Genomic DNA, 26,148 nt, shown 5'->3' on the forward strand with positions numbered 1-26,148 from the left:
TGTCCATTTCTTTGCACTTGTATTTGCTTTACATTAATTGAGGCTAAAACTGTGATCTGGGGGCAGTAATAAATGTGACTACTGTATTTTCTTTCTGATTTAATGTCATTCTGTCTCTGAGTTTCCCTCCCAGACCTTCCTCCCTCCCCTTTCTTTCCCTCCCTGCCTCCTGCACTCTCCCCTCTCTCTCACTCTCTTTGCATGTGTCATTTTACTGCTCTTTACTCAGCCCGCCAGCAGCAGTCTGTCCTCATCACTCCTTGTCTTTAGATCTCCTTGCTCGGTCCACTGTCGTGCCATTTGTCGCCAGGAAGGGAAAGCGGTGGAAAATTCCTATTCTCTCAGGCTGGATTCACTTGTTTTCACCAATGGATGGAGTTTATTCCCAAGCGCACACAGTGACTTCTTGAAAAGTGAGTTATTCATATTCGAGTAAGCAGACATAAAACTTTGGCAAGCTTAAATGGGTAGAAGTTGAAATGATGCTTTTAGATGTTACCAAAAGTTAAGCAGTTGTTACAAATTATTAATGACATATTAAACCCAAAGAGCTTACAGACTGAAGTTTTATGGCAGTTTTGACTCATGCTTGAGGACAATATAGCACCAAACTCACATATTTATATGTAAGTAAGCAGGTGCCAGGCTGACAGAAGTCATGGTAGTTTATCTTTAAACTGTCAATTGTTATTACAATAAAGTAAACACTAACATCCCTCACAATCATGTTACAAGGAGATATTAATTGGTTTTAACTTGGGGAATATTCTGAAGACTTAAAGTACAGTTTTAAGCCTAATGTAGTTATTTAACAGCTTTAGTTTTTGATCCTGTATTTTAGGCTCACATTGGAAAATTGTTGTTTCTCTTATCATGTATCAATACCACCCCTTCTCTTTGGCACATTTGCTTTGCATATTAAATACATGTCTATGATGCGTTTTACTATTTTTTAAACAGTTTATTTATAACACTCGTTTATTTTTATGGTGCCATAATAACTGCTAAACACTTGTGTGAAGGAAGTTCACCTCCAAACCCTCTATCTATCCCTCTGTAAGCTGGACACATCCTTTCTTTTTGAATAGTTTTGGGACCACTAACTTCTAATTATTCTTCCTTCAGTTTTCTGTGCTTTGAAGTTTGAAGCAGCTTTGCATTTTCCCACCACTATTAAATACAGATGATGGGTGACTGTCAGTGATTTCTAAGAAAAGCTGGAAAGAAATGAACATTGATTCATTTAAACAAAGTGGCCTATTCTTGGTATAAAATATTTCTTTTATGACCTCCATATTATTTTAAAATGGTAAAAACTAATAAACCACACCACAAACACTCCCTCACTGTCAATGCAAAGGGTTAGCTTAATTAAAGCCCCACTTAATTAACACGTGTATTAGCCGGAGGCCTTTGCCAACAGGCAAAAGATGCCCTCTCTTGAATTTAAAAACAAAAACTTAAATGAACATGCTTTTTCTCTAAAAACCGAATATTCCTCTCTTCACTTTGGCAAGCCGTCAATTATTTTAATATCCTTTTGTTTAGCTGACCTCTTTCACGTAGGCGCCTTTGGTTAAACACAGCTGCAGCTAATAAAATTAATAACTCCAGCACCGTTTGATTCACTGTGCCGCTGAGCGTTAACAATAGCGCCGTTTCTGTCGGTGTTCACTGGCGTATATTGTCAGTAGTGGTTCATTTAGCACACCTGAATCAAACGGAGCCATTATTAGCCTAATTTTATTAGCTGCAGCTGTGTTTGCCCTCCTGCCACAACAGGGCCAGAGAAAAACCTGCTTTTTTCTTCTTCTTTTCAGAGCTGCTAATAGCTGCTGCTGTTCCTCTGGGTGTAAGTTGTAACTTCAGACGACAGTAGAGTAAGTAATAATGTGGATATGTATGCCGAATTAATGATGAGTTAGCCAGTATTTAAAATACTGCAAATTTATTAATAATTATTCATAAATAGCTGTTATTTAGGAGATTTTGAGAGAAGAGAGGAGGGGTTCTGCTGAAACAAGCTACAGTAGCTGACAGGAGGCTTTTAGAGGCAAATATGTCATATTAAGTATGGCAATAATAAGGCGTGTGGGGAACGAAATGTGTTATAAAGTATTTAATAATAATATGTATTCGCTAGTATAAGTGTTAGGTAGTGGACTTTAAAAAATAATTGGCTAAAATGCCCTCAGTGTGAAAATGTCACTGTACAGGAAGAAAGGCAAAGTAAAAGTTTTTTGTTGTTGTTTTTGTTGTTGTTGTTGTTTTTAAATAGGGAGTTTGTGTTAACGGGAAAATGATTTTCCACTTAAAGGAGGTTTTTATTTAAGTGGGATACATACAAATACTGAGAGCTTCCAGACCAGCATTTCCCCTCTACAGAACAGAGTCACTGTGTGGTTTTCTAAAAAAGCTTCTCATCTCTTTTTTTTTCTCCAAGAACAACATCCCTTAGTATGATCTGTTCCTTATTCTCTAAGTGAGCAAGCAGCGATTGGAAACTATATGTTTGAGCCATGTTAGAGGCTCCTGGTGAGATGTAAACTTTCTTTTTAATGTGGTTTTGCTGCTAATAACTATTAACCATAGTTGCATAATCCTCATAGTTTAGTTTATCTTGGTGGGACAATCACAAGTTGTCGTCCTGTACGGCTCACATGCTATAGGTATTAAATGTGCTTGCAATGAATTACGTTGAATCTATAGCATTATTACACTACTCTGGTCAAGAGTTCATCTTCTGATTGAAGCGGTGTGTTTACATGATGAGATTATTGGAAATGCAGATTTTAACTCTTGTCTGTCTACATATTTAGAATATAGATCCCGAAAGCATCTTGAGGTCGTTAAGACCCTCGCCACAAACATTTAGGTGTCACCAGACCCCAATCATTTCAGCTAAATACAACTCAGCTTGGTTTTAATCTCCTGGGCCATCAGGTTTCAATCCAGTACCCCTACTCTTAGAATTCACAGTTTAATTCATTAAAAAGCAGTTAAAGGCCCTTTAAGCTCTGCTTTTACGCACACTCCCTAAATTAGAGTCTGCTGGAGGTTTTCCGTGTGTTTCTACATGATTTGTCGGTCGAAGGCTACTGAGTGTGACTGTACATTTGGCCTCCATGTGCGCTAGTAAAGAGTGCGTGCTGAGAGTGTGTGGTCTCTGAGCTGTACTCCCACCGACTGTGTTGCTTGAAGTAGTTTTAATGTGTGTATGAGTGAGTAAAAGACACTTTACTCCAAAAAGCAGTGTACAAAAGCTAACTACATCTTACCCCCTCTGTTTTTGATATGAATTTAAAACATCAGAGTAGTAAAATGCTGTTTCAGTTACAGCTCTGAAATATGTGAGACTCTAGTTGGTGCCTGTCTTTAAAATATATTCACGTGGTTCAGCATAATCATACAGCGAGCTCAAGAATGTGTAGTCACAGTGGGGCTGGAATATGCCGTATTCTTTATGTAGAGAAGTGATCGATTAAGTCAATAAAGGCCTCTCAGCCACACTGATGTGGTGTAAAATTTAAAATGGAGCTTTTCTTATAAACTTATAGGCCATAATCAAAGTTTACCTTCAAAATAAGAGTCTTTTTGGGCCTGCACCAGGAATCTTTAAACAACTGACAGCAATTCTTTACTGAATAAATTGCTGGGCCTCGCCACATGGCGTGCACCCACACACATCTGTATCCCGGCACATTGCATTTAAAATCAAACAGGTATTACAGCATGAGGCCAGAGTTGTTTTTACATATGCATTCGATGAAGAATTTAGGAACTGTCCCCCTCCTTTTTTGCCTCACGTTCAATGGAGCCAATTTTTCCAAGGGTCTTATATCCAATATGGATACATGGTAGGTTAAGGGGTTTGCTTTCTTTGGATGAACTGCTCGATTTTACACTCTGACACGTGTAAAATATAGAAGGAAAAAATTAGTCCAGTCATAACCCGAATGCATAAACTATGGTCTATGGGTCACAATGCGAGCTGAAGTAAAGGGTTCATCAAGAGAAAATAAATCTGCAGAATAAATGTTAGGTATCTTTTTATTCTATTTTCTGACACTTTATAATTGAATTCATTGCAGTAACTGTGTTTGATGACTAGAATGGCCGATGTTTATCACTATGAGCTTCTGGTTTCTCATATACAGCAGAATGTGTTCACACAATTCACAGTACTGTGAGCGCTGTGTGGCAGCACATGTAGCAGAGCAGGATGACGTAGGGTCAAATGGTGGCGTCGTATCAAGTTACTAGTTTGAAAAATGCTTTTTTGGTAAGTTAATAAACAGTGAGAGCATAGTTTTCAGCATATAAAGAATATTTCTTTACTTCCTGCCAGCGCTGATCAGATAGCAGTGTTTTAAAAGCATAGCAAACCAAAACATTATTCAAAAAAGTCTTAAAAATTGTGTTTAAATCTAAACTGATTCCTTTCACATCCTGTGTGCTTCGCCGTGATGCCTCCATGTCCACATTACATTTTTTTTCAAACCTCAAAGCCATTTACTTTTTTCTTCCCACATTTTATGTCTCCTCATTAATGACTTAAATGCTGCTCTGGTTAGTGGAGAAAATGTGAACGAGGGAAAGGGGCTGATTATAATCCATTACCCCAAATATTAAAAAAAAAAAGTGCTTATTAAAAGCAGACCAAACTCAAATTGAGAGGGAGAGAGAGCACTTTGTTGTTTTAAGTTTACATGCAATACAATCAGAATTCATTAAAAAAAAAGGTCTAATGTAGAGTAACACTGGATGTACTGGAAAAATAAAGATTGTGAAGAATTGGTTCGGAGAAGTTAAGGCGTGAGGGTTTTATTTTGTGTTTATTAGACTGACATTTGACTATTCTCACTAAAGAGCACGGGTGCAAAGAGCACGGTCTGGGTTTTCTCCACAGGGTTCACGATGAGAACCTGAGTTCAACACTGAGTGTCTCAAGCATAGCTGAGCCTTTCCAGGACCAGGTGTGAGGAGGGTGCTTCTGCTTGGTCTTGCACTGGGGTCATTTGTGCAAGCTCCTACTAGATCCTGTAGTGTTGTGTGTTTTAGTGAGTGTGTGAATAACTGTATGTAAAATGTATTCCAGTGTTGTCACATTGACGGCAGTGTTATACTGTCTGTGAGTGTGTGTGACAGCGTGACCTTCAGCTCAAATGTGCAGATACTACGCTACAATAACTACATTACAATATACCAGCTACACAGGCAGACTCCAAGCATGAACCAGAATAACTGATTGCGCTCAGTGTTTGCAGCTTCTGCTTGCAGACATGCGAGCACGTATAAACTTTTGATGGAGCTGAACCAGACAGCTGAGTGTTAACATGCTGTGAGAGGATGTATATTAAACAAAACCAGAGTATTTCTTTTTTATTTACATCGAATCAAATCAAAAGGCAGGAGAAAACCAAGCTTAAACTGTCCCGTGTGAGAGCTGAAAGTTTGGCCGTTTTTGATGTCGAAACACTCGAGGAACACTTGCATGTGTCATTTCACATGATGTGAACAGAGAGACATAGTTGTACTACTTGAAGCCTTAGAAGGCATCAGACAATAGAAATGAGATGCTGATGTTAATAGATCTAGGACGCCTGCCCAAGTGAAGTTCAGCAAATGCAAAGACGAGGAATCCGTTTACAGGACCGTTGAAACATTCAGGACTTTCTCTTCTGTTTCCTGGTCCAGTGTGGAGGGGCCTCATTGTGCTCCATACGTTGTGATTCTTTTATTTATTTTTTCCTCGTTTGTGTTGGCCAAACTCTTTTAATGGCAGCTATTAATTTTGCATGTGAGTTTTATTATAATAATGTGTCACATTTGGCGCAGACTCGCGTGTCACTGCCGACTTTACGGCCATACCACTGAAAACCACACAGCGTGAGGAAAAATACAAAGCTGTGAGCACAATTGAGCAGCGCCGAGTCTATTTAACGGCGTAAGTTGGATTCAGGTTCTCAGCTTATTACTCATGAAGCTTCAGCAAATGTAAATATAAGAGGACTGTTGTTTCTGACAGCACAACAGTGCAGATAAACCTTTTTATAGTATACAGAAATATGTGTAAACAGGATGTTTCTCATTCTTCTTTGTTAACAATCAGTTGTTTGTTACCATGTGCCATAAATCTAGAGTGTACACACTTTTTTTTTTTTTAATGAGCCTCAGCAATAATTGTTTGAATGCTTTGTGCAAGATTAGGAACCCATGAGGACGGATTTGCAGTTTAAGTGCTTTCAGTCACATCATCGTGTTGCTTTGGGCCTTCTTCGCTTTCTTTCTTTCTTATGATATGATCTCATGTGACCAGTTGCAGTGCCGTCTATTGAAGTGATTGCCAGGAAGTGTGTTAATTGTCGTTTAGTCTAAGTTGTACATGAGTATATTGATAGCCCATTGATGTCTTGCGGTTGTTAAACTCATCTAACTTGCTTATCAAAAGTAGTAGAAACGGGTCACCTGGTTCAAACGTAACAGTTCACCCTCAAAGGTAAACATGCAAATTCTTTTAAATCTGTACAAAAATGTGTAAAGTGCAACAGCAGTTACTTCCTTTGTTGTGTTAACTTCACCTCGTCTTGTCACTCAGTTATAAAACACTATATAGTATTGTAACCTCCCCTTAGGTCGCACAGTGTCACGTCTTGTGATTTCATGCTGTGTGCTGTGATGTACTCCATCCTCTCCTGGTTTCCTCTATCGTGTCCTTCCCTGTCATGTTGTCTCACATGCTGTCCGTGTTATTTAATCGTGCGCATAACATTTGATACTGGGTCTAGCTCGAAGCAAAAGTGGGCATCTCATCTTGAATATTATTTGCTATAATTTTATCCTCTCTGGTAGCAGAGTGACAGGAACGTCATAGTCGCACCACAGGAACTCCAGGTAAATAAGCTAATCGGACTGTATATTGGAGAAAGCGGCTGCATATTTTAGCATATTAATGAAAGCAAAACAGACTTTTTTATTTTAATATTTATTTAATATCTTGATGTTTTTTAGACGCAGACTGAAAAGACGGGAATAAAAGTCAAGCACATTCGCATAGTATTGCAAAAGATGACCTCATTAGCATATAGTGATGTGTTCTGCAGCAGTGTGCAGTTTAAGCTCTTGTTGTTGCTTAGAAGAGGCTCGAGCGATTTGAAGTTAAGAAGAGAGTAAATGTAGGCATTTGAAAATTACTACTGCGTAGCATACTATTTTTATAAAGTACAGTTCTGCTTATTTGCATCCACAGTATACAGTGTGCACTATCACTGTATTCATATGTGCTTTAAGCACCTTCACGTCTTTCATTATAACCTGTTGTGTACTCCTGTGAGCCTAAACAGCGGATAATAAACGGGTCTGTGTTTAGTCTGTTGTGGTCGTCCCTGCCTCACTTCTGTGTAAATAAGAGAAAAAAATGTGTTAGCTGGATTGACTGGGCAGGGAAGGAACAAAGCCAGAGTGGTTGATGAAACGGTCTGTAATGGCTCTACACTGTCAACAATGGTAAAATAAGAAAGATGATATAGTTGATCTGCACGCTGTAGATCAACTATATCGTGTGTTATTTTTGTTTTTTACGATTCTTTTATTTTAGTGCTGTGGGTTTTTCTTTCCATCGTGAAGAAAACACTGGAAAAGATGACAGTGCAAGCTATTTCTGCATATGGTAGATCTCTGGACCACCTGAATGTGTAATAAAATGAAAGCTGGCCCACTTTCTTTGAAGGCTGCAAAGTTTGGCTAATTCTCAGGAGAAGCTGTCGAGGACAATTACTGTAACATCACTGTTACTGACTCGTTGTTTCAAGGATCTGTGATTTGCAGTTTTTTGATGAGGTTCTTCCTCCTCATGGTGTAGTTTATGCATTCACCTACTAAATGAAAGCTCCCTGGTTAGATCCTGGGAGGATGCACAAATACCTGTGGGATTGTGTCAGGAAGGATGTGTAGTAAAGTCAAACATGTGGCACTACCTGCTGTGGGGACTGCTGGTGAATAAGGGTTCAGCCAAAAGTAGCTTCTGTTGTATTTTTTTTTTTAACCTAACTCCAGACTGGTGAGTTCATACAAAGACTTGTTGTATTTCATAATCCACCCATGTGTCTCTTATCTCTAGGTTGTTAATTTCAGCCTCACTGCTGTAGAGCTGTTACTGACTAATTCATGTTGTAGTTATTAATCGCTGTAGATTCAATTGTGCTAAAGCAAAGCTCTTGTGTGTTTCCAGCTTCACAGGCTATGCTGTGTGTTCCTCCTGGAGTTTGCAAGAGGATGGAGCAGCGTGGAAACGCAGGGGGGGAAGCGGAGAGCCCCAGCCGTCAGGACAGCGCCAGCCCAGAGGAGATGGGGGAGAAAGGGGAAAGTCCCACTTCCAGCGGTGGTCTTCAGTGCAAGCTGAGCCGTATGGAGGTCAATGGCAGCCCAACAAACCCACGAACCCGACAGAACTGCACACCGCTGAGACCACTTGGAGGTGCGTTGTTAACAGGATGGCTCGATAAAGGTGTACATGTTTGTTATAATAAAAGTCATTTTAGTGTTTAAAGCTGTCAACAGACAGTGAAAGGAGTTAATAAACATTTAGTGGCTCCAACTCTGTATTGCATTCTCTAAGGAAGTTCTATCAGTCTCCCCAAATTCTCTCTATGCCATAAACACACAGTAAAATGCTACACTTGAGCCAACTTGGTCTAAACGGTCAGACAAAGACACCCAGCAGTCCTGCCACAACTGCCTCATTTAAAATGACTTTTATCCTTAAATTAAATTCAGCAGTGTAAAGGGAAGATAAAGAATCTCTTAAGTGCTCACTTCCAGTTTTATTCATTTCATTATTATAAATGTATTTACATCAATTTTATTAACCTCAAATCAGAATATTTGGTATTGCTGCTTGGTTAGTGATCATACATGTTTAATTATTTTTATTTATTTTTTACTTCATGCAACTGGACAGGTGACAAATGAATGAGTCCATTTTTGAAGGTGAGCTCGGCATGAAAGCCTTTGACAGGAGGTTGTTTAAAAATGTATGTCAGTCTAAATCTTTACGATATCTTGTCTACGGCGTGTTTTCCGCTCCACATCAGTGTACTGAGCATATGAACATCCAGCAGGCTTGATACTGTGTAAAAACTGCTTTGTTCTGAGGCTGTCCCAGCCTTAATCAAAGAGGATATATGTAGTAAAATTATCACTGCATACTACTTTCTAGTTCATTCGTATGCTGTAATGATTGGGTATAATGGCTAAAAGACACAGCCATGGCTCTGGTGGCAAAGCAGGTTGTCTGCTAATCACATCACAATCGCGGGCATGGCTTTGAGAAAGAGACTGAACCCAAGTTTCTCCCGCTGGCAGGAAAAGAAACACATTGTAAAGAGCTTTATAGAGTTTGTGCAACGTCGGCTCATGGATAGTGTTACAGAGCAGAAGGTACAGAAAACACTCAGTCATAGATGCCCATTATTCTCTCATGCAGTTGAAAACATCATCATGCATCATCACACAAACACTGTAGCGGAACATACACACACACACCCAAACACACACACACACTGCTGTGTTACCTCCCTCCACCCTTCCACTCAGCGGTCTGGTTATTGGCTGATAGCGTGCCTGATGCTGCTGCGGTTTGGCGCCGGCTGATCTGTCACTGCTCCGCACACTGGGGGAGAAGGATTGATGACTTGTTAATTAGCAGCTCCTGTGGGACAGACGAGTGGACTGGATGGGTGTGAGTGGTTCTGTGCTTTGAGGATCTCTAAGCACTTATCCGATAACAAGTTCAGACTGATGCATAGGAATCGTTTTCACCGCTAGAGTCGTGGCATCGCTCCTGAGCGCTACATGCAGCAGTTTAATAGCGGTTCTGGAAACAAGTCTTAACCCTTGTGGCTTTTAATATGTGGTTCAAACACAAATACAGTTGTACAATCTTGCACTGACTTATACTGACACTGGCAGCTGCCCAGTGTAACACAATGAGACCACCGAGCTGCTATAGTGCAGCAGCGCTGACGCACTAAATACTGAGCAGACAAATTTGTTGAACTGTGGCTGTGAGCTTCAACTTCTGGAGGAATCCCTGGAGAAAGTAATTTATAACATTAAGTTTGTTTTACTCCCTGGGATGAATTTCCAGTCAGTAATGTAGCATTAAATCTTAAATATGTCCACATATCCTTAGCCCAACAGGGAGGACTTAACATGTTTGAAAATGTATTATTTTTGTTATCTACGTATTATACAAATAATTGTAGACCTTTTATAAGACGAGTAACGGTTGTTTTCTTGACTATAATGATACATCGTGTTACAGCAAAAAAGACATTTTCTCTGTCACCATTTAACAAAGTAAGAATATCTCCTAATTGATAAGAGGGAGGGTGGGAGAGGGGAGTGCTCAAGCATTTGAGCAATTGCTGAAAGGGTAAACTCTCCCACACCTTAACTGCTAGACCCACAGCAACAGAAAGGCCCGGGATGGGAAATCCTGAAAAGATTTATTTTCTACCTTTCACCTGTAAAGTGCTGAATCTTGTAATATTCTGTTTGTCATGCATATCATGGAAATCTTCTCCCCTCCTCAGATAAAAACACATTAACAGGTGGGGTAGAGGGAAACACTGTGAAACGCTAGTGAGGCCTGACCTGCGATTTCCCGTTAAATGCGAGGACCTGGGAAGTGGGTGAGCTACACATTAGCGCTATAACTTTCTCCCTCTCTGTCTTGTTGCGCCAGGTTTGATGATCCCGGTCTACTGTGTGGTGGAGCATGCAGACATGGGAATGGCAGGCAACTGTGAGGGGCGTAGTGACCGCCACGCCGAGTTTGTGTTGGTTCGTAAAGATGTCCTGTTCACACAGCTGGTAGAGACGGCACTGGTTGCTCTTGGATACTCGCATAACTCAGCTGTGCAGGCACGAGGTAAGCAGTGAGTGTGGGTAGGTCTGAAAAGGTAAATTCATGTGGTTTTCAGATGATTCAGATGTTACTCACTATGAAGGACATTTAAACTTAACTCTGTCCTTGAAAATGAAACATAACTGATTTTTAAATTTGGCTCATTGCCCTGTCTATTTGGGCACATCTCCTGACACTGCTAGTATTTTTAGTCTTCTCTGGAAGTCCCATACTGACCGCTTCTTGGTCTGCAAGGAGTACGGGGGCTCCTCGAAACAGTGAGTCGTCAACTAGATTTTCATTTGTTGGATTAAGGATGAAGTCACTGAGAGCCAAATCTGTAAAGCAGGACAGGTGGTGTGCACAGATAATGTTGATGTAGCCAAAAATTATATGGTGGGTACTGCAAACAGTCTCGTGTGTCACAGTTCAGGTGGTTTGTACCAAATGTTCACCCTCGGATCCCTCAAGATGTTGGAGTAGAAAACTTGATTCACAATCTCAGGCAACGTCCACACGTACTGGTACTGGTTGGTATTTTTGAAAACGCAGATTTTTCTATACGTTTGCACCTTTTGTCCACACGTAAACGGCGTTTACGGTCACTGAAAACGGAGATTTCTAAAAACGCCTGCAAAAGGTGGATATTTTCGAAAACTCAGTTTTTGCATTTACATACACTGTGCGCCACGTTATTGTTTCGGTGAAATGAATTTCTACAATACTGTTACTGTTAATTTTACTCTCTGCAGTGTTTAAATGCTTACATATACACACAGTTACTGTCCCTCCACACATACGACTCGGTTCTACTTCTATGCCCCATCTTTGTTTACGATTTCCCACCGAGGCTTCTAGACTTCTGATTGGCCAACATTTCTACACGGTCAGGAATATATCGCCACCTGTTGCTTTGGCATGTTCCTAGCAGCGTTTTCCTTCATTTCTGCGTTTACGTGTGGACGGGATTATTTTTTAAAACGAAAACGGAAAATCTCCGTTTTCAAAAATACCCGTGTACGTGTGGACGTAGCCTCAAAGTCAAGCTGACTGGGACATTTCCTGGGAATAATCTAAAAGTTGCAGTTGCACTAGAAGTGATCCAGAGGTGCAGACAGGTGTTCAAATTTAACCCTCTCAAGGCAGGCGTTGCAGATTTGCAACAGTTAAAAACTAACAACCTGATTACCCCACATACATACTTTATGAGTTTTTTTTACTCAGAAGTACCACTGCAGGACTTGGTTGTGCATTAGCAACAAAAAGTTTAATTTGAGCCTGAGAGGGTTAAGGTCATACCTGGGTTTATAAAATGCCTTTCTAAATGTCTTTAGACATTTCTCCCTAAACTTGCTTTAACCTGCTTTCCCTAAACCTGTCAGTTTAGGGAGCTAAATTTAATCCATAGTTATTTTGTTCTGTCTGTCTCCTCTCACCCACAACCAATCACTGCACATGGCTGCTGCTCCCTCAGCCTGGTTCTGCTGGAGGCTTCTTCCTTCTCACTGTCTCCAAGTACTTGCTCATAGGTTGTTGGGGTTTGCTATTATTGTTTTCTATTATTGTAGGGTCATTACCTTACGATATAAAACACCTTTAGGTGACAGTTTTTTGCAATTTGCCACTATATATATTTAAGAAATCTCACAGATGACATGACAACGAATAGCAGGCAAACTGCAGCCCTGACTTACAATTTAAAATCAGTAAAGTTTATCCACATAAAACTGACGCCTCTAAATCTGAAAGACTTACTGCTCCTCTAAGAACATCCAAGACACGAGGGGATCTACTGTGAGCATCTTCAGGGCTTTAACTTCCCCTTAAATGCCACCCGGACAGCAGAGCAGTGAAAACAAAGCCAAACTGTAGTCATGCCAGATCTTTTAAATACAAATTAAAAAACATGATCGGATGTTGAATAACTTGAAGCCTCTTCAGATGTGAGAAACATGCGTTTGTAAACTTCTCTGTTATTACACGCTGATGGGAAGGCTCATGCCTTACTCATTATTACCGCCCTGTTAGTTATTTGAGTAATTAATCCAGCAGCAGCTGAATGAAATATTACTGAGTGGGGGTTTTCCACATCGGTACAGTGAGTACTGATGTCGCAAAACTCAGGGACAGTCACAGGAGCGGTATTTACCAAGAAAGTATTTTCAGTGATTCACTACACCCACCTGGCTGCGTGGCGGTTAAACTGAACAATAAATCTATGTCTGAAAACCCCAGACGAGCACCAGAATTCAGAGATCAAAACAGGAGAGCAAGCAGCATCCAGTTCAACTGCATTCACACACAGAGAGAGAGACGCACTCACTCTCACAGAGCTGGGCAGTTTGAAATTCCTGGTGTGTCCCATAAACACAGGGTACTCTAACCATGTGGCCGACGCCCTACGACCCCCCTCGCCTGTCCCAAATAGCTAGGTTTTGTTCTGAGAAATAAGCCTTTTCTTTTCAAATAAATAATTTTTGGCTGGAGTCATGCATTTTTCCCCCGAGTGTGGTCACGACCAAAATTATACAGAGTCTCTTCTGCGATTGAATTGCATCTTGCATAACTTTGACTGGATGAGTATTTTTAAACTCTTCACTGAATGGCACAGGGCTTTTTTTTTCTTTAATTAACTTGCACATTATGGCTAATTAAAAAGCAGCTATTTCTTATTTGGAATATATGGTTAAGGCTCGGGTTGTAACGTGGGCTTAGGTGCACTGCTGAGAAATAGTCCAACTAAATTTAACTTAAGGTCAAGTTTTTGGAAACATTCACTGATATTACAAACTGAAAAATGACTATTTTTAAGGTGTTTAAACCACTAGTGGATCCCTTTAAACAATCCAAACTTTATTTTAAAAAGGAAACTGCACTTAACATAGATTATGTCGGTACCCACTTATTTTTAAAATGCTTAAAATAAAATTTTACGGTACCTCTGAATCTCCCAAATTGCTCCTTGTGGAACACGTAGCTCCTTTAGGTGTCTATTTTTTTTCTCCATAAAACTTTTCCTTGCTTGATAATTAGATGAAAATGACTAAAACGGCCTTTTGTTGTATTACATGTGTGCTGCTTTTTGGTCATCAGTCTGTTAGTCATCTTCAGTTAGTTACCATTTTTGTGTTATCTTGTTGTTGCATTGTCAAAAAATGTCTGTATTCGTAATCTTATCCCACCTATAAAGTTGTGATTTTGTTGGATACAGTACTGTGATGTGTGTCTGTGCGGAAAAAATGCAGGGAGAAATGCACTGGTGTGCATGCAGGTATGTTCAATAGTGTATGACGTGACGTCCATCAAGAATCCAGTACTCATCTTTTAGAGCTTGCAGAGTCATATGAAAAGATGACAGGAAATTGTGTTTAATATTTAAGCTAAATCTCTGATAAACATCCTTTTGCTCTAACAACAAAAAAAAGATTTGTTTTTGGGTCTGTGTGGAGGAAGTCGAGCCCTCTTCCAAAATATGTAGTGCAAAATCTTACTCTGCGCCTGACATGTAGACAGATACACTGATATGAGGTATTGTTTGGGAACTAGGGAAGACTGCAGATTGGTACAAGGATAAAGCCCAAACATCTGCCTGTCAGCAGTAATTTAAGCTTTATTCACTTCAAGTGAGAGTTTTAAAAGGTTAAAGTAGCATCTCAGTGAGTAGTTGACCACATGTGAAGGTATCAATAGTTTTAAAGACGTGGCAGATCTAGGAAACGTAAAAACTGCCAGTTATCAGAAGATATTCTGTTAGACAAGAGAGCAATGACCTCACAGTGTTTATTTGGAGCATGAACATCAAAACAGCGCGCCCATTCTCAGCTCCAGACCTAATGTTGAGCTGATTTTACATTTCTCCTCTCATTAATCAACTGTGGAGGCCAAAGAGAACACACTTTGTTCTTTGCCCCTATCACCAGCATCCTCATGCAACACACACACACACACACAACTGAGGCTGGCAGGCTAAGACTAGACAGGGTCTGTGTTTGATTTAGAAGATCCTAATGTGATTAGGTCTGTTTAGATTTGCACTTCCAGTCACGGCCGTATGAAGGCCAGGGGAATGTTCAAATCATCATGATGCTCAAAGATTCACCACGAGTTTAACCAACAGGTCAAAAAGCACAAACAGATTGAGCTGTTTTTAATATATTGACGGGAACAAAACAGTTTAACATGGTAACTTTTAAACAGTGATTGGTCTGTGTGTGTGTCATCAGGGATCATTAAAGTGGGCCGGTGGAAGCCGATGCCCATCCACTACCTAACAGATGCTCCGGAGGCCACGGTAGCGGACATGCTGCTGGATGTTTACCACATGGTCACACTGCGGATCCTACTGCACAGGTCAGCATTGTGTATTGCAGATTGTAAATAGGAATCCAGCTTTTTTTTTTTTTTTTTTTTTTGCATCCATGGTGAAGCATCCCCTCAAAAGAAGAAAGAAGAAGAAGAAAGTGTACTTTATTGGTCCCCGTGGGGAAAATCGCTCTCTGCATTTAACCCATTCACTCAGTGAAGCAGTGGGCAGCCATTGGGCGCCCGGGGAGCAGTGTGTAGGGACGGTACCTTGCTCAGGGGTACCTCAGGGTAGCTGTTCAGGGGAATCGAACCCCCGACCTTCCGATCATGGGGCCACCACTCTACCTACTGAGCTATCCAAAATAAGTACCAGGCACACCAGCTGACTTGATTTTGTTCATCTAATTTCATTTTGCAGAGTTTTGGGGCACTTTGCAGTAACAGAACTGCAGTGTGTGTATCTGCTGCGTGTGCTTGGTGGACATATGGAGATGACCATATGTATACACTGTGCACACAGGCCAGCAGCTCCGGTTTCACTGGGAGCCCAAAAGTACAGTTTTACTTATCCACTCATTATAGTGGCGACTTTTAAGAGTTACAGAATAAATACACTTTAATAGAATCATATTCTAAGCATTAGAATGCACTATATACATTTTAATGCATTACGTTATTCATCATATATGTGCAGCAGGTATAATTTATACAAGAGATTACTTTGGAATGGGCAAAATACAAGAGGAAAGCCTCTTACAACCAGTGACTGCAGAAAACAAGGGTCAAAACTAGTCTTGTCTTCTAAATGCTTGGATTACATCAGATTCCTGTTTGTTTCTTTCTGTAATCAGCACTGCTCTTGAAAGAGTGAACAGAAAAGTTTTGTCATTTCCATGTAGCTTTGCCCGGCTGGAGGAGCTGCCATCAGACCAGTGGACCCACGCCACCGTGAGAAACGCCCTCAAAGAGCTGCTTAGAGAGACCAACCAGAGCGCTCTGGCAAAGGAGTGTCCTCTCTCCCAGGTAACTGCTTCATAACTCTGTCCAGGCAGAGTTCAAGCTCAGCAGCAGTTTCACTGCGTCATGGGTCCAAATCAGACTCGAGTCGCTCTTTCTCTGAATAAGCTGAATGTTTTTATGATTTTTTAGGTAATCCATTCAGTCACTGCATATTACTCACATTAGATGGTGTAAACAGAACATTCAAAAGAATTAGTTTGCTAAGTCCCAGATAATAAATGCTTTATACTTCAGGTTTTAGCACCCATAAGCCACAAATGTGAGCTATAATCAGCACATGCAGGACATATTTAGATGTTCCTGCAGGTTGCTTGATATTCAGATTTTCTTTATGATGTGTTGTGATGAACTGAACACAAGGACAAAGTTTAAATTCCTCCTTTTGCCTTTTTTTTTTTTTTTTTTGCCCTTTTTGTCACACGCTTATTGATAGCCAAGATGTATTTGTCTCTAAGCACATGGTTTCATCATCAGTTCACCACACGCTTAGTGCAATGTGTAATCTGAGACACACACACACACACACACACACACACACACACACACACACACACACACACAAATATTGGTACCATCCCATGGGAAAGGATGCAAACACGCACACCTCAATTATCCTGCTCACACACACCCTGCAGTCATTAGAGTCGAGAGTGTGTCATTTCGACTTGTGATTTATACATAAGACTTAGTCATGATGTAATTAGTGATTAGGGGAAGTGTGTGGGTGGTGTGCATTTGCAGCTTGACTCATGTGACTTTTAATCCTCAGCGTTTCCCATGTTGAGCTTTTGCTGGCGTTTTTGCATCTCTTGCTCGGTATAAGTGGCCAGTTGTTGGTCATTTGCGGAGACTTGAGATTTTTAATCAGTCTGAAAGACAAAGCTGTTGCTTAATGGTTCAAAAATTTTGGCTAACCCCATGAATGACTAATGTATTTTCTCAAATTGTCTCTGTGTCAGAGTATGATCTCAGCAATCGTCAACAGTTCCTACTATGCCAACGTCTCCACCTCCAAGTGCCAGGAGTTTGGGCGCTGGTACAAGAGATACAAACGCATCAAAGGTAACTCTGAAGCCTTACTCACATTATCAGGTAACTGAGTGTAATTAAGGCAGTCAGTTTCCTTTTTCTCTTTCTTTCATTGTTAAGCAAGCTATATCTGCAAACTAGCCTCAAGCTGGGCACAGATATTCCTGCCCTAAAGTGCTAAAGTGAAGGTGCTCAGTGGGAGACTCGTCAGTATTTTTCTGATTATGGAACAGTGTTGCATATATTTGTTGGCTGTCAGAGACAACAGCATGCAAAGTCTAATGGGACCACAATGTAGTTAATTAGCTGCAGCTTGTGTGCCCTCACTTAGATTATGACAACTGAATGCTTTCTAAGGCCCTGGCTGAAATGCTACAGTTTGAAGCAGGAATGAATTTGTCCCTAATTATTCTTTTTAAAAATGAATAATGACATTACGGTTGTAAATTGGCTTTATGATTTACCAAATGATTCCCCTGGTTTTACTAACGCTGTTGTTTTAAAGTGGAGCAACGTTTAAGACAAGATAAAGGCTGGTGTGATTTTTAAAAAGGTCACCTTAGTGTTTTTCCTGCTCCGTGGTAAAGAAGCTCATTACGTGTGTCTTTGGCTATAGGATCAATATTATAACAGTTTGTCAGGGAACCACTTTGTACGATGTGAAAATCTCTGGGTGGTAATTTTCCACAGTGAACACTTTTGTCTCAAAGAAATGTAACTAATGATGTTGTTAACGGACTGAAACAGACATAGTTTCATGTCATTTAAACTTTAACGGTTAATTCTGTTTTCGTTCCTCGACTCTCAGAGTTGAAAATATCCTTAATTATCTTTAATAAAAATATAAATAAGGATAGTTTCAAAAGTGGAACCTACACCTGTACCTTATAGGAACTATCTCTGCATTTATTGGTTGCGTTATTTGAAAATGTAGCCATCTTTAATATGAGCTTTGGTTATTGTAACAGTCTATATATTTAATAAAATACGATAGAATTTAATAGAAACCCAAATAACAGGAGAGTTTTGTTGACCATTAACATTAGAGCAGGTTTTAGGTGTGAGTATGAAGGTGTTTCCCCCAGAGGTTAAATCAGAATAGCTGATGTTTGTTTTCCCGGGTTGATTCCACACATGCTTTTCCTGCCACAACAAGTAAAAATGACGAACACGATAATGAGGTCATCTTGCAATCTTTTTGTTTGGTTTTTTTTAAAGGAAAGCTGGTGACTAAAATGATATTTTTTACGCAGCAGTGAGCAGAAATGTGGCCACACATGGGGTTTTTTGAGTGCCGGATCCTTGTGTGTATGTACAGTTCTGGTCCTCACTGCCAGGTGTTGCTGCAATGTAGTGATTATATTTTGAGTCTAGGTGTGTGGCTTTTGGTAACCTCCCGGTTAAGTGTCCCCCTCCTGCCTTGTTAAAAACTTTTACAGTTTTTTGAACAACTCTCCTGAACCTCAGCCACCAGCTGTTCGGCTGTTTATACTTTATTTGCTTTCTGCTGCTTTGAAAACTCATAAAGGTAAAAACTGTCAGACACTTTTTTTAAAAAAGAAGGAACTGACACTTATTGCTAGTCACATCTCAAGTTAATATGACTCACCTGCCTTAATGCCTTCGTTTTGTGATCCTTTCTAATGAAGCTTTTCCATTCTTCTGTCCACCCCCTGTATGTGTCTGAGCACGTGTGCCAGCCTCTGTGTGTCTAATCTGCTGCATGAGACGTCTGTCAGTGACAGCTCTCAGTAGGAAGGAACTGTCACACATGGTTCACATTAATGTCACCCTTAATACACATGACAAAACTAAATGCTCTTAACTCCTAATGGAAAACAGCAGTAACCTCCCCTCCCCCGCCCCCCCCCCAACTCACACACACACCAACACACACCAACAAAACACAGGAATAATACTTATTACACACACACACAAGGTAAAAATCTGATGCCCTGCCAAACCTTGCTGCAACTTTTTATTCCCTTAATAACCAAAAATGCGACACACAGCCAAACCGGAGTGGAAGCCTAACAAGAAGCAGACTTACGTGGAGAGGCTGTTAAAATCCAGGGGAAGAGAAAGAAAAGAGTTCAGAGGAAACATTCTTCACTTATTTGATAATCTTATCTGGTGAATATGGAGACAGTAAGTGAAAATAAGACCATACTTCAGCCAAGGTTGTGATCAGATCGTCCCCCGAAGACTAGAATTATAGTTGAGATTTTCACACTTTGAAATGATACAGTGCAGTTTTGTGACTTGGAGCAAAGTTTTGTGGTATTCTTGACTCCGGGTCCTGGACCTCTGGGGGTGCCATGACCTAATTTGAGAACCGCTGCTGTAAGAACTCCTGGAAGGATCCCTGTAGGATCTCTCACAAGCTCCTCTACTGTCACTACTGAGGCTTGGATAAAACCTGAGCCATTTAACTTTTGCTCACACTGTCTGATGTCAGAGTGGGATGAGAAACATGAAGTAACCGTTAATGGACTGGATGCAGTGTAGATCATTTTTATAAGTAAAGCATCATTGAACTACGTGGGTAATCATGTATGCAGAAGAAACTGCTAACAGTCTTGGTCCTCTCGCTTTCATTTTCTTTGTAGGTGAATACATTGAAAAGATGTGGTCGTCACAGGAGAAGTCGGATATAAAAGGTACGCCCATCGTCTAATGTGTTTTTAGTGGAATGAAAATTAAATACTTCTGACACTTACATTGCATATGATGCTCGCTAATAAGAAGCGTCTCAGAGTTTTTGCATGTTTTCTGTGTGAGATTTGTCTGAAACTTCAAACTGAATACCAGCAGTCTAAGAAATATTAACCTTTAACCCCACACCAGGATGTTCAATCCAGATATATTAACACAATATTGTATATGTGTGTTGACGTAGTGGAGCGGGATTTGGACCTGAGCATCCTCAGCCATCGTCCTCCCTCTCTCTTGCCCTCTCCCACCCATTTGGGTGGGTCCGGAGTTCATTCCCTTAAGAGTGGCCTCGGGGACACTCAGACCTCAACCCAGCCTCACGGCCTGCCTCACCCTAGTGGACAGAATCACCCCAGTCCTCCACTTCGTCCACAGGCTCCACCTCTCCTGGGCCACAGCGGGCTCCTGCCTCCCCAACTCCCCCCTCAACTTGTACGTCAACAGCTCGCGATGGCCCACCTCATCAACCAGCAGCTGGCTGTTAGCCGCCTGCTTGCCCACCAGCACCCACAGGGAGTCAACCAGCAGTTCCTCAACCATCCTCCTATCTCACGGAGCTGCAAGATCTCCGGGGCTGTTTCTGAGCCCAGCCTCAACTCCAGGGCCGAAGTCTCCTCCGACATTTACCAGCAGGTCAGGAATGAGCTGAAGAGGGCCAGCATTTCCCAGGCCGTGTTTGCCCGTGTGGCCTTTAACCGCACACAGGTAAACGTGGAATTAAGGCAAATGTGGAGACGATAATAAAAGACTTCATTCCATAGAATCTAAGAATGACTATTTAAATGTGTGCGTCTGCAGGGCTTGCTGTCAGAAATCCTCCGTAAGGAGGAGGATCCTCGCTCTGCCTCTCAGTCTCTGCTGGTCAACCTGAAAGCCATGCAAAACTTCCTTAACCTGCCTGAGAGCGAGCGAGACCGGATCTACCTGGAGGAGAGGGAGAGGAGTACCAACACTAACCACAACCACTCCACCAACCACATCTCCAGTGCCAACACACACAGACACGCACAGGTACATGCACACATTTAAATACGAGCTCTGCACATGAAATAAAGCGCTAGCAGATTTCTTTTCAACTAAAACTTGAAAAATCTTACACTCTTATAGTCTAGCTTATGTCACTCACTACAACATATCTTTATTTTTCATTGACATCAGATTGTGTTTCTTGGTCTTGTGTAGACAAAATGCAGCATGCCCGGCCCGGAGCTGCAGATAAAGCTGGACTCGCTGGTAAACATCACATCAGGGATCTATGAGGAGATCCAGCAGGAGATGAAGAGGGCGAAGGTCTCCCAGGCTCTGTTCGCTAAGGTGGCTGCTAATAAAAGTCAGGTCAGTCCTTGTTTTTGTTGTTTTGAGTCTTTGATTTTCACAACCGAATTATACTCAAATCTGAACCTGTAATCACAGCCCGCTGCTGTGAACTTAGCCTGAACGGGTGTGGGCTGTACGTGGGCTGCCTAAACTTGCGTGTACATAGAGGGTTACACGTGCAAACCTGAGATAAAAATGTCTCAACATGAGTAAAAATTTCTGAGTTGATAATGTTTGAAGGAGCTGATGAGGGTGTAGTGTAGACGTGTGTGACTGTGTGTTTGTGCGAGGGCGTGTGCGGTATCTGATTACCCACTTGTGGCATACCATCATGACTCCATCCTCAGATAAACAATGCGGGCGATCGAGGGCGAGATCAAAGCATAGTCTGCTTCTGAAGGGGGAGACGGGGAAGGAGGGAGGGAGAGGGAGGACGCTATGGTTTTAAAACCAGTTTAAATATCTTCTGACAACAGACTACATTTATTATGAATACCGAGTTGGTGTGTTTGGGTGTGTGAGACTCGCTGAGAGATGCTTAAAAACTAAATCTGAAACGCTAAAGGATGAGAACACAGGACGAACAGAAGGATGCAAGATGGAGGAGAAGACAGACAAGATGATGGAGGGATGATCACATTATTACCATTAATTTCCAGGCTGAAGGCTGTGTATAAACAACAGCTGGTGGCAGATCCTGGGTCAGCCTAGCAGAGATAATGCAATCTTCACACACACACATGCGCGCACTCATTTGCAGGCCCCACTCATATCAGACTTTCCTTCTGGTTTTTCCTTCGACTCTTTGGGACAAACTTTGATTCACTCGTGTTCGCACATGTATAAATTAATATAAATAAATGTGTAAAATTGAAGAAAAAGTGACTCGGCTTTATTCACCAAGTATGTGCACATGCAGGGTCTCAGTGTATGTGACAGAACAAACAATAGGGAAAAAGCAGCTTGTATAGTACGTTTATATTTATATGTACAATGATGAAAAAGCGCAAACATGCTGTGATAAATTATGGGATAAAGAAGGGATGGATAGATGCTTACTGTATATACATAAGGACTTGGCAGTATATATTCAGTGTATATGTGTCTACAGTGGTTTATAGATATGTATACGTTAAGCTTTGGTTCAGGTATGGTGGATATAAGTACAGACACTTTGCGACTGAAATCATTTTGCTTCCTAAATGAGAACGAATGTTACAGTCACCTGGTGTGTAGCCCTAAAATGTCATATTAGTCACCTACATGCCATAACAGAGCATTTTCTTCACAGGGAAATCATTAAACCTACCTGCCTTCAGTTTTGGAAAGTTGTAAACTAGCTTTAACTAAGCTCCTCTATATAAAGTTTGTTTGGGGTTTTATTTGCATTGTAATTCAAGTAGTTCACTTACTTTTTAGCATTTTTGTGTAGGTGGTTACATTTAAACGATTCTTTATTTATTTCACCATTGATTTTGCAAATTGCTGAAGCATGTTAGTAATTATTTTTCTTTCATTGTAATTGCTGTAAACACCCTTTAATCAGGTGTCCACCACCACCAGTATTCCTTGGTAAACCCTCCAGATCTCAGTCTGGAAAATGCTCAGTACACGAGGCTAGAGTAGTTTTAATGCTTTCCTTTTGAGTTACACCTGCAAACAAGTGGGCGCTGCATTAATTTGTTTGATAGTAAAGACACAGCTAACCTCTCTTCTTCCTTCAGGGTTGGCTATGTGAGCTGCTAAGATGGAAAGAGAGCCCAAGCCCTGAGAACCGCACATTGTGGGAGAACCTGTGTACCATCAGGAGGTTCCTGGCGTTGTCACAAGTCGACCGAGATCAGGTGTATGAAGAAGAGTCGAGACAGCAGCACAGCGACAGGCTGCACACCGTCCTGCACATCTCAGAGCCGCAGGTAACAAACATGCAGTCAGTGGTCGGAGTTTGGCACCGCTAGGATGAATCGGAAAGTTTGTTTTGTGTTTCACTGAAGTGGTAAATGTGGTTAAAAATCCGAGGAGCAAAAGAAACGCGTGAAAATCTGATATTTAAAAATAGTCAGCCACTCGCAACCACAGCGCAGCCATGTGTAAGAAAAGACACAAATCAAAGTGTTTTTACGAGTGAGAAAATGGGAAAAGCAGCATGAGCGTTTGCTGTGCTGTGTCAAAAAGTTTCCTCTGTCTCCTCCGTCTGTCTGATCCCACCACCTGCTCCTCTTAGCAGCCCTCCTCTTTGTCATGTTTGTGTCCCATAAGTCATTGAAAATAGAAGTGGTAAATGACCAGCCCACACATTTCCTGCTAAACACTCCTCCATCCCACCCTCTCCCAAAAACCAAAATGCTCTCCAGTCTAGCCCTAACCTCAATATTATTCAGAACATAGCCTGTAATTATTGAAGCAGAGAAAAAGGAATTGCCATTATCTTTATTTAGGTCCTTTAATTTTGATGGACCACAGATTTATGGTGTTGGATTCCTGTGTTTGGGTGTGCAGGCCTCCCCACCCTGTTAATAAGCTCTAGTAGCGTGCTTGTTTGTGTGATGAATTTGGGAGTTTAGCGTGCATGTTGGCGGGTGATGGAAGCCGGTTGATCGCACTTCCGCTTGTAGTACATTTTCTTTGAGTCTGCAGAGGGGCACGAGCTGAAATATGAGCCGAACAGTTCGCTTACTCCCGTGGCGATGAGGAGTGTGAGAACACAGAATGAGTAATCTTCAAATAGACTGCGACAGAGCAAACCGTAGTGTGTAATAGATTTTGATGTTTCAAAGCTTGAGAGTTTAAGAGATTTAGTTATTTATGGACAAATATGTGCAACCTTTTTCAGCATGGATGGCAAAGCAAATATGCCCCCTACACAAATCATCAAAAGGCAGTATATTTGTAGCTTTACATATAAGAAACATGTCTAAAGGGAATGATGAAAGTGTTTTAAGTGCTGAAATATGTTTCTCCTGTCTTTCACATCTAACATCTTCAGTGACACAAAGCAAAACAAAAAACAACAAAAAACAGGACACCGAGGAAGTTTTAAAAAGTTTAAGTGATAACATTTTACAGTAAATTAAAGAAATCATGACTCAAGGGCCACTTATTAACTTCATACAGTGTCAACTTTGTGTTAAGCTGCCTCAGACCGAGGTGAGCTGCCCTTGAATCGGCTTTTTAAATGTATATTTTTGGCATAGTTTTAAATGAACTGATATGGAAAATCAAGAAAAGGCAAACATTTCTGTTAAATAAGGTGAGACGGATCCATTGTCTTGTTTTTTTTTTTCTTTCTATTTTATTCTCGCCTATTGCAGATTAGGCGACACAAATCTTCTAAATGCTGTGACTCAACCTTTTTTATTTTCTAAACAGACCCTCCACAGGCAGCCCCTGCCACCGCTAATGGCTCCATCCCCAATTCATGATGAACCCCAGCCCATCCCCCCGCCAGCGCTGCAAAGCTCAGAAGATGGGCCTCAGCGCGGGGTGAGCCCTGGCCTCGGAGGTGGAGGAACAAAGAAGGCCCGGTCACGGACAAGGATTTCTCTGGAGGCCCTGGGAATCCTTCAGAGCTTCATTGGCGATGTGGGACTTTACCCGGACCAGGAAGCGATCCACACCCTGTCAGCCCAGCTAGACCTGCCCAAACACACAATCATCAAGTTCTTCCAGAACCAGCGCTACAACGTTAAGCACCACAGCCAGGCCAGAGAGCCTACCGCTGGGGAGGATGACAGGGAGAGCTCCAGTCCCAGTGAGGGAGGCGTCTGCACAATCGAGGGCAGAGGAGGGGAAGAGGCTCTCTCCCCGTCTGAGGAGTCAAGCGAGGACGGGAGAGGATCAGTGGAGGTGTTCAGAACAGAAGGAGGAGATGTGGGAGGAGAAGGTGAGTTGGAAATGGAGGTTGAGAAGGAGGAAGGGGATGATGCAAAAGCTTCAGGGCCAGTAGCTTCCTCTCTGTCCCCTTACAGCAGCGCGGACAGCCCCCAGTCTGGAGAGCAACAGAGATAACAGCAGCGACCACACACAGACAGCCTGTGAATAAACACAATTTTGTCATCACCTTTAATAGAGCTGATGATCAGAGCTCTCTAATATCTGAAAAACTTGGGAAAAGTATTTATGGATGGTTTGACTGAAAAGTGAGTCCACCTACCTTCAGAGCCAGTGTTTTTGGTTTATAAAACAGTGTTTGGGACAACGCTCAGTGCCACTGAGAGAAAATGCATTTCAGTTATGCCATGGTTTTTGTTTTGATGTTGGGGAAAAGGCTCCATAGGACAACACGTCTTTGAAAATCAGATTTATTTAATTCTTTGAGTCGTTTTCCACTTTTTGACAGGATAAAAAAGAAAAACGCTCAAGCCTTCTACATCTTAGACTGCATTTAAAACACAGCCCTCTTACTAGCTCTCCAAGTACATTTCCAACAGTTTTAGCAAAGAATGTGCATCTTCTTTGTCTGCTGTCGATAAAATGCAATAAATTTTGTATTTGCTGTACTGTTTTGATAAAAGGTGCATATATGGTTTGTATAAAGTGATTGAGTGCATGTTGCCCCTCTTAAATCCAACCCCAGAAATACATAACTGCAGGGATAGAGGCTTACAGCAGGTCAGAGGAGCAAACTCTTACATGCCTTCAGGTTCAGGTTTCATGCACTTATATAGGGACCAAGGATAAACGGCACTGAACTGCATTCGCCTTTTAGAAATACAAGCATGCAGGGAAAAAATACTATAACCTCTTATTTTCTGATTTTTTTTTTTTTTCCTTCTAGATATAATTTTTTTGTGTTGTCCTTAAAATTATTTTGGAGATCCCTGCATTGACTTGTCTGTATGTGAAACTCAAAA

General features: G+C 41.3%; 1 protein-coding gene across 1 annotated transcript; it reads left to right on the top strand.

Moving 5' to 3' along the window:
- Window positions 1-264: 264 nt before the first annotated feature.
- LOC308394655 (DNA-binding protein SATB2-like) lies at window positions 265-25,569 on the top strand. The gene is made up of 12 exons (XM_080879060.1): window positions 265-413; window positions 8,231-8,476; window positions 10,748-10,933; window positions 15,133-15,259; window positions 16,114-16,237; window positions 17,194-17,296; window positions 19,873-19,923; window positions 20,163-20,683; window positions 20,777-20,989; window positions 21,161-21,313; window positions 23,020-23,211; window positions 24,665-25,569. The coding sequence occupies exons 2-12, from the start codon at window positions 8,242-8,244 to the stop codon at window positions 25,301-25,303; spliced, it is 2,544 nt and encodes an 847-aa protein (XP_080735186.1). The 5' UTR covers window positions 265-413; window positions 8,231-8,241; the 3' UTR covers window positions 25,304-25,569.
- Window positions 25,570-26,148: the final 579 nt, after the last annotated feature.

Source organism: Rhamphochromis sp. 'chilingali', assembly GCF_963969265.1.
Source record: "Rhamphochromis sp. 'chilingali' genome assembly, chromosome: 3".
Classification (NCBI taxonomy): domain Eukaryota; kingdom Metazoa; phylum Chordata; class Actinopteri; order Cichliformes; family Cichlidae; genus Rhamphochromis; species Rhamphochromis sp. 'chilingali'.

Bases quoted from the DNA above. Each gene is read 5' to 3' on its own strand.
- LOC308394655 (XM_080879060.1), top strand. From the start codon at position 8,242: ATGCTGTGTGTTCCTCCTGGAGTTTGCAAGAGGATGGAGCAGCGTGGA. The intron at 15,260-16,113 runs GTCAGCATTGTG...ATTTCCATGTAG, and splicing joins CTGCGGATCCTACTGCACAG to CTTTGCCCGGCTGGAGGAGC. The intron at 21,314-23,019 runs GTCAGTCCTTGT...TTCTTCCTTCAG, and splicing joins TGGCTGCTAATAAAAGTCAG to GGTTGGCTATGTGAGCTGCT.